The sequence below is a fragment of the Orcinus orca genome, chromosome 12, assembly GCF_937001465.1.
Source record: "Orcinus orca chromosome 12, mOrcOrc1.1, whole genome shotgun sequence".
Classification (NCBI taxonomy): domain Eukaryota; kingdom Metazoa; phylum Chordata; class Mammalia; order Artiodactyla; family Delphinidae; genus Orcinus; species Orcinus orca.
This window is the reverse complement of record NC_064570.1, coordinates 52,032,811-52,047,168: the sequence shown is the minus strand read 5'-3', so window position 1 is coordinate 52,047,168 and position 14,358 is coordinate 52,032,811. Positions and strand designations below refer to the sequence as shown.

Sequence of the window (14,358 nt, the reverse complement as noted above, 5' to 3'; positions counted from 1 at the left end):
ATGGTATGAAGAGTTGGGGCACATACAGAGAAATCAAGAAAGACTTCTTGGGGGAAGTGACATTTGAGCTGCGTTAAGAAGCATTCTGGGAATAGGGGCTATTCCCAGCAGGAGTGAACAGAGTAAGAAAATAAAAATATCAAGCATGTTTTGGGGAACAATACATGATGTTATCTGGTAGGAGTCTAGCTTTGTTTCATGAAAATCAAATTAACAGTAACTGAAATTAGTGCAAATGGCAAGAAAGTGATAAATGCAAATGGTTCTGGTACTGTACAATTCTAAGAAACTAATCAAAAGAGATTCCAAGGTATTTTGTCTAGAAAATTGAAAGAAAGTGGTAAAGAAATAGGGAACTGAAACAGAAAGAGTCGGTTATGTGAGTACTTGGCAGTAATGAGTAATAGATTTGGGGGACCAGACAGAGCCTCACAGAGAAGACTACACTAAGACCAGAAATACATTGATAAATGGAGTGAACTATTTGTCACATATGTTATAGTAGTCATAGGAGGTATGGCAATCCCTATCATCACTGATAAGATAATTCATAGCAATAAAATCTAATAATAATTACAGCAAATAATTTGTAAATTATTTCCTATGTGCCAGGCATAATATCAAAAAGTATTACATTTAATTTTCATTAACAACCCTATGAAATATTATTATCCCTATTCTACGAATGATAAAATTGAGGTCCAGAGATGTGACGTGAATGCCCCAAATCACAGCTAACTGGGATATACTTCCCTAAACGAAACTTCTCCATCTTAACCACTTGGTATATTAATGAAAGTTACAGATTCAATTCCTACAAATTTTTCAAAGTTCTTTACTGGAGAACCTATGTAGAAAAAAAATTCCAAAATAATCAAGGATAGACAACTTTTAGAAAAAGTAATAATCATCTACCATTTATAGCAATATTCATGTTCTTAAGCAATACGTTAAGTTAAAATTTTTGTATTTAGAAATAATTAGAAAGAACAGATTAAAAAAAAAACCTTAGAAAACTCCTCAGTCTTTATTCTCTTTCCCAAATTTCTACAAAATCCACCTATCTAAATTTGGAGGTTAAGAATTATTAGAAGTGGTGATGTCATCAGTAATGATGGAGTAAGGACTTCAAATATCCTATCTTCCATAAAAGCAATGAGGACACTGGCAAAAACTGTTGAGAGACTGAATTATTAATTTTTAAAACTTCCCACAAAGAAACACCCAGAACCAGATGGCTTCCCAGGTGAATTCTACCAATTATTTCAAGATTTAACACGAATCCTTCACAAACTCTTCCAAAAACTAGAAGAGGGAACACTACCCAACTCATTCTATGAGGCCAGTATTACCCGGATATCAAAACCAGATGAAGACATACAAGATAAGAATACTAGAGACCAACAATCATTATGAATATAGACACAAAATCCTCAACAAGAAACCAGCGAACTTGGATTTCCCTGGTGGCACAGTAGTTAAGAATCCACCTGCCAATGCAATGGACACGGGTTCGAGCCCTGGTCCAGGAAGATCCCACATGCCACGGAGCAACTAAGCCCATGCACCACAACTACTGAGCTGAGCACCTAGAGCCTGTGAGCCACAACCACTGAGCTCGCGTGCTGCAACTACGGAAGCCCATGCACTTAGAGCCCGTGCTCCGCAACAAGAGAAGCCTGCGCACAGCAATGAAGAGTAGCCCCTGCTCGCTGCAACTAGAGAAAGCCCACATGCAGCAACAAAGACCCAAAGCAGCTAAAAATTTTAATAAGTAAATAAATTAAAAAAAAAAAAAAGAAAAGAAAGAAACCAACAAACCAAACCCAGCTACATATGTTATATAATCTGACTGACTGGTATCTATCCCAGGAATACGAGGTTGGTTCAACAAAGAAAATCAAGCAATGCAATACATCGTATTAATAGAATAAAGGGGAAAAACCCACATAAGAACCTGAATAGACACAGAAAAAGCACCTGACAAAATCCAACACCCTTTCATGATAAAAATACTCAACAAAATATAGGGAACAGAACTCAATCTTATAAAGGGCATATAAGAGAAACTTACAGGCTAACATCATACTCAATAATGAGAGACTGTAAGCTTTCTTCCCCCTTAAGATCAGGAATAAAACAAGGATGTCTGCTTTTGCCACTTTTATTTTGATTCTGTACTGAAGGTTCTAGTCAGGGAAATGAGGCAGGAAAAAGAAGTAAAAGGCATTCAAACTGGAAAGGGAGAAGTAAAACTATCTCCATTTGTAGTGACATGACCTTCTATATGGAAAATTCTAAGGAAGCAGCAGTAAAAAAACAAACAAACAAAAAAACCCCCCCAAAACTGTTAGAAGTAAGAAACAAGTTCAATGAGGCTACTGGACAAGATCAATATACAAAAAAATCAATACTATTTATACACACTAGCAAAAAGTTCAAAAATGATAATAAAAACTGGATCAAAAAGAAAAAATTACGTAGGAATAAATTTAACAAAAGAAGTGGGCAACTTGTACACTGAAAACTACAAAACATCATTGAAGACCTACATATATGGGAAAAAATCCTGTGTTTACTGATTGGAAGACTTAATATTGTTTGTTAAGATAGCAATACTCCAGGGAATTCCCTGGCAGTCCAGTGGTTAGGACATGGGCTTTTACTGCTGTGGGCCCAGGTTCGATCCCTGGTCAGGGAACTAAGATCCTGCAAGCTGTGTGGTGCAGCCAAAAAGAAAAAAAAGATAGCAGTACTCCAAAAATTGATCTACATATTGAATACAATTCCTATCAAAATCCTAAGTGTCTTTTTTTTTGGTAGAAACTGACAAGCTGATCCTAGTATTCATATGGAAATGCAAAAGATCCAGAATAGCCAAAATAATCTTGAAAAGAAAAAGATGGAGGACTCATACCTCTTGATTTCAAAACTTACTATACAAAGCTACAGAATTCAAGAACAGACATATAATCAGTGGAATAGAATTGAGACTCTAGATACAAATCCACACATTGTGGACAACTAATTTTCAAAAAGAGTGCTAAGACAATCTAATGAGAGAAAGAGAAGTCTTCAACAAATCACGCTGGGAGAACTGGAATATGTACATACAAAAGAATGAAGTTGGACCCCTTTACCTTACACCATATACAAAAAATTAACTCAAAATGGATCAAACACCTAAATGAAAGAACCAAAACTATAAAACTTTAGAAGAAAACATAAGAGGAAATCTTCATCACTTAGTATTAGGCAAGGTTTTCTTAGATATGATAACATAAAAGCATAAGTAACAACAACACAAAAAGAACTGGACTTCATCAGAACTAAAAACTTCTGTGTTTCAAAGGCCATGACCACGAAAGTAAAAAGACAGCCCACAGAACAGAAGTAACTATTTATAAAGCATATATCTAGTAAAGGTCTAGGATCCAGAATATATAAAGAACTTTTACAACTCAACAATGAAAAGACAACCCAATTTAAAAATAAGCAAAGAAGAGACATTTTTCCGAAGAAGATATATAAACCGTCAGTGAGCACATAAAAAGACGCTCAGCATCATTAGTCATTAGGGGAATGCAAATCAAAATCATAATGAAATACCCCTTCATATCCACTTAGGATAACTAATCAAAACGATGTACAATAACAAGTGTTGGCAGGGACATGGAGAAACTGAAACCCTCATTCATTGCTGGTGGGAATGTAAAATGGTGCAACCAATTTGGAAAACAATATGGCAGTTCCTCAAAAGGCTCAATGTGGAGTTATTATATGACCCACCAGTTCCACTCCTAGGTATATACTCAGGAAAAGTGAAAACATATGCCCACCCCCAAATTTGTACATAAATGTTCATAGGAGCTTTCTTCGTAACAGCCCTAAAGTGGAAACCACCCAAATATTCATCAACCCGATGAATGGTTAAACAAAATGTGATGTATCCATACAACGGAATGTTACTTAGTTAAAAAAATGATGCAGTACTACATGCTACAAGACAGATGAACCTTGAAAATATTATGCCACAGGAAAGAAGGCAGACACAAAAAGACACATATGATGTGATTCCATTTATACGTCCATGTAGCACATCCACAAAAACAGAAAGTAAATTAGTAGTTGCCAGGGAGAGGAGGGAAGAGAAGTGACTACTAATGGGTGATATGATTCCATTTATATGTCCATATAGCACATCCACAGAAACAGAAAGTAAATTAGTAGTTGCCAGGGGCCAGGGAGAGGAGGGAAGAGAAGTGACTACTAATGGTATGGAGTTTCTTTTTGAGGTGATGAAAATATTTTGAAATTAGATAGTGGTGATGGCTGCACAATTGTGAAATACTAAAACTGTACACTTTAAAGGGGTGAATTTTATGGATGTGAATTAGATCTCAAAAAAATAACCCACTAGAATATCTGATCCTAAAATTTTGTGATATGGAACCACAAAAGATCCTGAATAGCCAAAGCAATCTTAAGAAGAACAAAGGGCTTCCCTGGTGGCACAGTGGTTGAGAGTGGTTAGGGCAACAGTAGAGAATGATAGTTTACTCAACAGAAAATCCAGCCCAGAATTCTGTAGTAAAAATGTATGGTATGAATGTTACAGTCTAATTTATTATGAGACCAGAATGACCACCACCTTCATAGATAATGAGACCTTCCTTAGTTTGTTATACAGTTTGTGTATTTACCGAGCACCTATTATGTGTATGGCATTGTGATGAACACAAAGATATAAGCACAGTACAGAGGCTCAACTTCTTCTCTGCGCTTACTAAAGAAGAAATTCTCCTTAGCTGTTTAATAAATGTTTAAAATACTCTGACCAACCTAAATGTCCATCGACGCATGAATGGTAAAGAAGATGTGGCACACATATACAATGGAATATTACTCAGCCATAAAAAGAAACGAAATTGAGTTATTTGTAGTGAGGTGGATAGACCTAGAGTCTGTCATACAGAGTGAAGTCAGAAAGAGAAAAACAAATACCGTATGCTAACACATATATATGGAATCTAAAAAAAAAAAAACAGTACTGATGAACCTAGTTGCAGGGCAGGAATAAAGAGGTAGACATAGAGAATGGACTTGATGACATGGGGTGGGAGGGCAAAGCTGGGGCGAAGTGAGAGTAGCATGGACATATATACACTACTGAATGTAAAATAGCTGGCTGGTGGGAAGCAGCAGCACAGCACAGGGAGATCAGCTCGGTGCTTTGTGATGACCTAGACGGGTGGGATAGGGAGGGTGGGAGGGAGGCTCAAGAGGGAGGGGATAAGGGGATATGTGTATGCATATGGCTGATTTGCTTTGTTGTGCAACAGAAACTAACACAGTATTGTGAAGCAATTATACTCTAATAAAGATCTATTAAAAAAAAAGAGAGGGCTTCCCTGGTGGCACAGTGGTTGAGAGTCCGCCTGCCGATGCGGGGGACAAGGGTTCGTGCCCCGGTCCGGGAAGATCCCACATGCCGCGGAGCGGCTGGGCCCGTGAGCCATGGCCGCTGAGCCTGCCCGTCCGGAGCCTGTGCTCCGCAACGGGAGAGGCCACAACAGTGAGAGGCTTGCATACCGCAAAAAAAAAAAAAGAGAGAGAGAGAAAAAAATACTCTGGAAAGAAATTAACTTCATAAGCTCACCTTAAATTTATATATAGAAAGGTGAAAATGAATGATATGCCTTCAACTTGCAGGTTATTTATCATTTTATAACTGTTACCTTCACTTGGATCAGAAGTGAAGTTATTTTGAGAACTGAGCATCCATTCTCTACTTTCTTGTCTTTACATATGAGATACAAATCCTGTTTTTAAGCACAGATGTCTTAATATTCATTGTAGCATGTACCGCCACAGCTAGAGTGTGAATTAAGTATTAGACACCTTGCCCCAAGGATTACCGCCATATAATTCTTTACATGAAAAAACAGCATAATAACAACTATACATGGAGAGGATTCTGGGAGCATGGAAGCTTAACGCTTCCCCCTCCCCCTTCTACTCCCAAATCTATCTCATACCCAACACAGTGGCTCTCCTGAGCTAAGGCACCTATTGGGGTGAGTAGGCAGGGAGGACCTACATGGAGGAGCTACAAACCCTCTGCAATATTCTCCCCTCTGGGTGGACATGAGCCTAAGGACCAACGAGCCTATGGATCCCCAAAGGCTAAGGAAAAAGCTGGGAAAAAAGGCTGAATTCCTGCTAGTAACATTTATTTTCAATACTGTCTTGGCAATGCAATACTAGCAATGTGATAAAGCAAACAAGAAATGGCTGATAAAAATGACAGCAAGAGGTGTTGTTTTTGGGGCTGATGCCATAAATAAATATCTAGAAATGGAAATGAAATAAAGAAAAACAAAATCTAAAAAACACCTAGAAATAAATTAAAAAGAAAGGCACAGGGCCTATTTGAGAACATAAAACAAAATCTGAATAAGAAAGATGTACCTGGGCTTCCCTGGTAGCGCAGTGGTTAAGAATCCGCCTGCCAACACAGGGGTCATGGGTTCGAGCCCTGGTCCGGGAATATCCCACATGCCGCAGAGCAACTAAGCCCGTGCACCACAACTACTGAGCCTGCGCTCTAGAGCCCACGAGCCACAACTACTGAAGCCCGCGCGCCTAGAGCCCGTGCTCCGTAACAAGAGAAGCCACCACAATGAGAAGCCCGCGCACTGCAACGAAGACCCAATGCAGCCAAAACCAAAAACAAACAAAAAAGATGTACCATGTTCTTATGTAGGAAGATTTAATGATATAAAAAGGTGAATTCTACCAAAATTAAAACAGAAATGTATTTCCACTTATTAAGCATGAAAAGACTGAAAAAAAGGTAAGGGGTGAATTGTCCCAGCAGATATCAGAAGACTAAAATCAAATAAAAATAATACTGTTATAAGAAAATACGAATAGGGCTTCCCTGGTGGCGCAGTGGTTGAGAGTCTGCCTGCCGATGCAGGGGACATGGGTTCGTGCCCCGGTCTGGGAAGATCCCACATGCCGTGGAGCGGCTGGGCCCGTGAGCCATGGCTGCTGAGCCTGCGCGTCCGGAGTCTGTGCTCCGCAGCGGGAGAGGCCACAACAGTGAGAGGCCCGCGTATCGCAAAAAAAAAAAAAGAAAAGAAAAGAAAATACAAATAAACCAATGGAATGGTTTGTAAACATTTTTTACATAAAGATACCATAAAAAATCAAGACAAATTTTATAGTTGTGATTATTTTTTACAAAGTGTTTGACAGAAAAATGGTTAATATCTATAAAAATAATTTTTTTTAAATCAGATAAATAACCCAAAAGAAAAGTAAGCAAAATATTTATTTTGCTCCCAACTCTGTGCTCAAGACCAACAGGCTGTCCTCATACTTACAATGTCCCCTCTGCCTTCAAAGGTCCTCTCATTACTCTTTGCCTACCTTAAGTCTATCCACTTGTCAGACCTCAAAAGACATGACACTTTCATCAAAGAAGGCTTCTCTGCCCTATTAAGCTAGATCAGATTCCCCTTAGAGGAATTAGGCTTTATTGCACTATATACCTCTCCTTCACAGCACCAATCACAGTTGTGATTTAAAATTTGTTTGTGTACTTATTTGATTAATTTATTTCCACCTCTAGATTTTAAACTTTTAAAGGATGATGTACCGTATTAATAACCACTTGCATCCCCTATGCACAGTATTAGGCATAGCATGCAATGTCTGTGAACAAATGAACTTGAATGAATGAATGAGACAACCTTTTCATACATGTAGCATATTGGTAGGATAACAGTTATGAATCCACTGCTTCTTGAAAAACAGAAATTATGTGCCTAATTTTTACTATACAACCTAAATACCAATGCCTAAGGATTTCACAGTCACTTTACAAGTCTTTTTAAACAGATATCCTCCTTAATCACACCTGTTTACGTGTGCTTATCTCAATAACATTTTAGTTACATTTTTGAAGCACTTCCTGCCATTAACCTTGTCTCTAGAATACTGGCTAATATGAAGCACCTGGATTTCAGGAACACAGAGGCTAAAGTAAACTGCCATGTAAATGACAGAAATGACACATTTTGGGGTCTGTAATGGATCTCTAAACTACTTTTGGACCTATTTTACTTTTACCACTAAAATTCCATCATTGAATTTAGAGTCATTTTGAGTCCATGGTAATCAAATTACAGATGAAAAAGAACTAAAGTTTTCCAACAATCTGTATAAAAGTCAACCTTTAAACAATATCACCAGTTAGAGATTTTCTAGGTTTGGTCAAAGTGGACTTCACTTTATGTAATACTTGTCTTGAAAATTCTGTAAACTTAATTTTTATAAATAAAATTATATTTTCTTCGTAAGTCTCACCTACGTCTGGATACTAGTTGTTCCACATTTCATATGTGTGCCCCTGAGCAAGTGATTTAAAATTCCTCAGCTGGGGCTTCCCTGGTGGCGCAGTGGTTGAGAGTCCGCCTGCCGATGCAGGGGACACGGGTTCGTGCCCCGGTCCGGGAAGATCCCACATGCCGCGGAGCGGCTGGGCCCGTGAGCCATGGCCGCTGGGCCTGCGCGTCCGGAGCCTGTGCTCCGTAACGGGATAGGCCACAACAGTGACAGGCCCGCGTTCCGCAAAAAAAAAAAAAAAAAAAAAAAAAATTCCTCAGCTTCAGTTTCCTGAGTGTAAAATCAGATAATGATCCCTACATCCTAAGATGGTTTTGAGGCTTCCAAAGATAAAATGGGCCTCACCCAAGCATGCTCGCTGTCCTATCCTTTCTACCCCCTGCTATACAGGAATTCTATTAGAATGCTGCAAAGAAAAAAGTTTAGCAAAATTATGCCCTTTATTTGTCTTATTAATAAACCTGGATTTTCAGGTTTTATTTAAATTTACTTACTAATTTAAGGTCTCAAATAGTACAGAGATCTATATCTAGTATATTAAAGAAATGAAAAGTACAGATTAATCAAAATGCCACATAAGTAAAAGCTACACTTAATCAACAGACTATCCCAACCACACAAACTAATCAGCTGTAGAACAGGAGAAATATGGTATCACCTTTAGATCATATAATTAAGGAAAACAGAAAGCAGATCCCATCTTCCTTTGGTCAAGGTATGAATGAAGATTCAAAAGTACAAAATAGGGAAATGGAAAAAGCCAGAGAATGGACAATGGGCAAAAACTAAGTCTCCTAAATTTTTATATTCACTTATGCATCTCACGTCTAAAATTTTAATCAAGTTCCAGTAAGAACCAAACCAGATAAGGGTAAAGCCAACAGCAAAGTCAATAAAGAGAACCAATAAAACCATGAGGCTCAGGGTCTTCTCTGGTGGCGCAGCAGTTAAGAACCCGCCTTTCAATGCAGGGGACATGGGTTCGAGCCCTGGTCCAGGAAGATCCCACATGCTGCAGAGCAACTAAGCCCGTGTGCCACAACTACTGAGCCTGCACTCTAGAGCTCACGAGCCACAACTACTGAAGCCTGCATGCCTAGAGCCCGTGCTCCACAACAAGAGAAGCCACCGCAATGGGAAGCCTGCACACCACAACGAAGAGTAGCCCCCCATCGCCACAACTAGAGAAAGCCTATGCGCAGCAACGAAGACCCAACGCAGCCAAAAATAAATAAATAGATGAATAACAAAAAACCCTGAGGCTCTGTCTCTCCCTGTTTGAGGAAAAGCTGCCACTGTCTTGACAGAGGAAAGATCAGGCAGCAAGCTCTGCCCTAACAGTCACCACCTGGCAGCCAGGTTTTGTCAAGCAAATTTTGAGAATTCTCTAGCTTCCCACTTTCTATCTAATTATAGCACTTTATGAAAACCATTCTCTCTCACACATACACATTCTCTTTCCCTCTCTCTCTCACATTCTCTCTCTGAATCCTTTTAATGTTATGATATGACAGTAACAGGTATGGATACATCTGACAATATTCCCCAGAAAAGAATGGTAAATACTGCCATAAAGGAAAGAACTGTACTTACTGTAAAAATAATAAATCTGCTCTGAAATCAGGAGTATAAAGTGTTTGAAAAAGAATATCATTGGTATAATTAGATAAACCTGTAATATGGCTTCTTTAAAGAACAATTCTGACCAGATGTATAAATTCACTCAGTCATGCCCTTTTCATTTTGTGCATGAGGAAATGAAGGCCCAGCAAGACAGTAAGCGCCTGTGGACACACAACTCGTCAGTGTCACACCTCCCACAGAGCCTCAGAGGCCTCCCTTCTAGTGCAGTGCTCTTAGTAGGAAACCTGTTTTTCAAGGGAAACTGCTTTGGCCTTTATGTCTCAAATATCTGACAACTTGGCGAGCTCAGAGAGGTTTACATGAAGTCACAAATTGTCAGACTAGGTGAATAAGGCAAAACTGTGATCTTGATCTATCATGCGCTGTTTCTGGATGCAACCCCTCCAACAGCTCTTTTCCACTTGCTCCTACTATTCTCCCACCATTTGAATTAATTTTAGAAGTGTGTTTTCTTCAATTACTACAACAGCACTATCCTTGTTAAAGCCAGCTAGTTCTTTCAGTTTTGGATTATTTGAACTATAAAGTCTTTTTTTCAGCTTCAGAATTATGTGATCTTTGGTGCTTTTAATATTCCAAGATTCAACGAAGTAAGTACTTGTGAAGCACCTACAGTGTACGTAACACTGTGCTAAATAAATCCTACTACACAGATTTAAAAAGGAAAAAACAAAAAAAAAGCCCAAACAAACAAAAAAAACTAACCTTGCCTTCAAAGATATCACTAGCATGTTGAGCGTATTAGTGTATCCACAGTGCTAGTTAGATCAAGAATTACCTAACTTGGGCAAATCACTGAACCTGTCCAGGCCTAGATAAAGAGATTTTCAAACTGTGCTTTAGAATTTCCATAAATATGTGATGCTATAACCACTGGTCCCCAGGAGGACAGAGTCAAGCCACCTGAGTCAATATCACTTATCCCCATCTACCCACCCCTTCCAAGTTCAACCCAAAAGTGGGCTGCTGCATTAAAAAAAAAAAAAAATGAAATCTACTCAGAAAACTTCAGGACCACTCTAAAATTCCATAATAACCTGTTACTGTTTTTAATCCGTATTTTAATCACCAATATCTATGTCAGTGATGGTGAAGACGCAGCCTCTCCCTATGAGATTTACAGACCACATAAAGGATCCTACCCACTATAAGTACTATACTTAGTCCATAAAATCTGACTCCGTTTTGGCTTTTCTCAGTGCAATAATTAAAGCATATCACTACTGAATCTAGTTCTGTAAAATCACTGCTGAAGTTCTCTTAGGGAATACCTAGGTGGTCAGTACCAATTTATGTAACGTGAGACATTTCTTCTCTCCATACAACTAGGCTTCCTGCCACCTTTCTCACATTATTTTATGCAGATATAGAAACTGTCCTATTTGCACACTGTTTAACATTAACAGTTGCCGAAACTGTTCTACTGCTCTGCTGCCTGTACAGAGAAGACTGAGACTCTCTCATGTGAGCAGCGACAATGTTTCCCTTCCTTTTCCTTAACAGGTCTCTGCAAACCTCTCTTCTCTTGGGCTAAAAACTTTACTGGTTAATCCCAATCCTCAACTGCCTTGCTCCATCAATTACTTTCCTTCTTATTTGATAAACACATTCTTCCATAAAATAACCTAAAATTTTATTCTGCCTTAGCCTTCCCATTACTTCGCCAAGTCTTTATTATACTGTGGATGATCCATGGCTTATGACACATTGTCTTTAGCTATCGCTGAGTGACACTTTAGGAAGCAGCTTTACTGAAACTATTATTATATTTTTACTGTAGGTAAGGTATAAAGGATATTGATTGCCCTGTCCCTTCAAAGTGAGGCCATGTGAGAATTTCTTTCCTAGGTGGTGCTCAAGAAAAGTCAGCTTTCCTGATGACCTAGTAAGTTTTCATCATATATAAAATGAAAAACAAAGTTATATCTCATCACATTTCCTTCCCCTTTGCTCTGGCTACAAGGAAGCTTGGGGTCAAATTTATAGGTCAATTTTAATAAATTTGACGATCTCACTTATTCATAGCGTAGTTCATTTCATGCTGGGTTTCCATTTTATATCTTTGGTGGCTCTAATTTTAAATTTCAACCTTTTTCTATTTTGTGACTATACAAAATATATTCTTGTAAATTGCCTCAGATTCTTCATGATATAAGATAAAGTATAAATAAATAAATTATGGCATTTCCAAACCCACTGGGTAATATTTGTGCTTAACAAAGACTCGTGGAATTAAAATTTTACTTTCCTGAAAAAAGGAAGCAGAGGAGTGCGGCTGATTAGATCATCTGGTCTTTATTCCATCAGGCATTTTTCTCATTTTATTTCTATTGTACGTATTATGAATCCATGATCTAAACATAGTCTATTTGCCATTATGTTAATGAAATAAATGAGAAGCAACCTTATTTAAGTCATAAAAACTTTTCATTCTTTGAGTATATTGGGATTTTTGTTTTTTACTTTTCAATTGGACAGTTTGTTTTCCTCTTTGAACACACATTAATCTGATGGCACTATAAAAGATTAAAAAATAACTGTAGAAGTAACTATGAGTAAAGACTGTTAGATAGTAAAAATGGCTACAGAGAGAAGTTATGACACAATCTCTTTGAGTCTGAATCGAAGGCCTGCTAGATGAGAGTCTATGTTTGTGATACTGTGTTTCTAATTCCTATTCTTAACTGCTTTTTCCATGATCGTAGGCAACTAGCTTTCTGGATACCATTCATTCAATGAAAATTTACTCAGTATTGCTATATAGGAAATATATGGTAGTTTTAAAGTACTCTACAGAAACATGGAGTTTCTTAACCCCATGAAAGTGTACAGTAATGAGACGCTACTATTTATTTTGTTGTACAACACTGAGGACCCATCATCTAAAACAAATACAGTCGATTCTCATCTGTGGTACTTATGTTCTATAAAGTTACTGCAAACACTGACTGAATTAACAAATACTGAACCATTGCTCTTAGGGGGACTACAAGGGTTACTGCAAGTCTCTGGTCACATGTCTTCAACTCATCAATACATAACCTTGTTTTATGTATGTTTCTGTATAAAGGTAGCACTTCAGCACTATGCTTGGGAGTCATTTTTAACATCTAAATTACCAACGAAAAGCACAAAAACGTGAAGAACGCGGCACTAAATAGACTGGGAAAAGTCACTTGTTTACAGTATGAGAGCAGAAACAAGAAGGCACAGCATCACTGAAAATGTGCACATGGGCAAAGCAAATTTTTCATCACTCTGCACATGTCCAGGGAAGTACTGTTGAGTACTGACTTTGAGGTTGCAAATAAATTTTAGCAAGCAGGCTAATCTGCAAATACAAAATCTGCAAATAAAGAGCACCAACTAAATGAGTCACATATTTCACAGTACAGTCTCTGATTTGACTGCCACCAAAAGGAAGAGATCTGGAAAACCCTAATAAATGTTATTCAGTTACTATGCAAACTGAAAAGAGTTTGGACTAGAGTGCTTCAAGAAGTAAGATGTCCGAGACTTTCATAAGTTGGTATTGTTAAAAATGTTACTTCCTACCTGGTATATTCTAAAAGGGATGTAACGAAATCCATTTTCCTCTGCAGGATATTCCATGAGTTTCCGATTGATGGCCCAAAACTGGTCAAATCTGTCTGTAATGATAAATTATTCATTAAAAATGAACAACATTATAATTTAATACCTCATATGAAGAGATTAAAGTTGTTAAGCATCCATTCTAATAGAAGTTTCTGAAAGGGCATTATTTCTATATTATTTTTCTTAAACTTATCTTTCCATAACTAAACATAAAGCAAGATATAAAATTTTTTTTTTTCTACATTATTGTTGCTTCCTTTTCCTAGATATCTCCATAGACATTTTTTCTCATAAGAGAAACTCTAAATAGATTATGACTACTGGTGTTATCACAGCAAAAAACATCAGGTATAGATGAATGTCTCGATTCCCTTGGTCCTATTCCTACTGTCTAAACTAAAGGCACAGCTTCAAGTGACCTAAAGTTTAACCACAAATTGTTTAAAGAAACAAAGTAAAAATACCAAACACAGTACACATTAAACAGAAAAAAGATAAAATTATAGGACAGGCTTTGAAAGAAATGTGAAACTGACACTTAAATAACTGTCAGTTGCAGCTTAATCCCAGACTGATTAAACAACTCCTTTTTAAAAATGTAAGGCTTGCTTTAAACAAAAAAACCCCCACTTTACTGATATATAATTCACATACCATAAAATTCACCCTTTTGAAGTGTTAACTGAGTGGTTGTTAGCATAT

The 14,358-nt window shown here is 37.7% G+C and overlaps 1 protein-coding gene across 6 annotated transcripts in view; it reads right to left on the bottom strand.

The window, feature by feature from the left end:
* The window catches only part of ATG5 (autophagy related 5), a 119,614-nt gene that overhangs the window by 37,557 nt on the left and 67,699 nt on the right, over positions 1-14,358 (bottom strand). For 5 of the 6 annotated variants that reach the window (XM_049695318.1, XM_012539521.3, XM_004264768.3 and 2 more), the window contains one exon: positions 13,615-13,709. In XM_049695318.1, coding sequence (XP_049551275.1) covers positions 13,615-13,709 — 95 coding nt within the window. The remainder of the gene's footprint in view (positions 1-13,614; positions 13,710-14,358) is intronic. The other variant, XM_033418748.2, reaches the window with a different exon arrangement.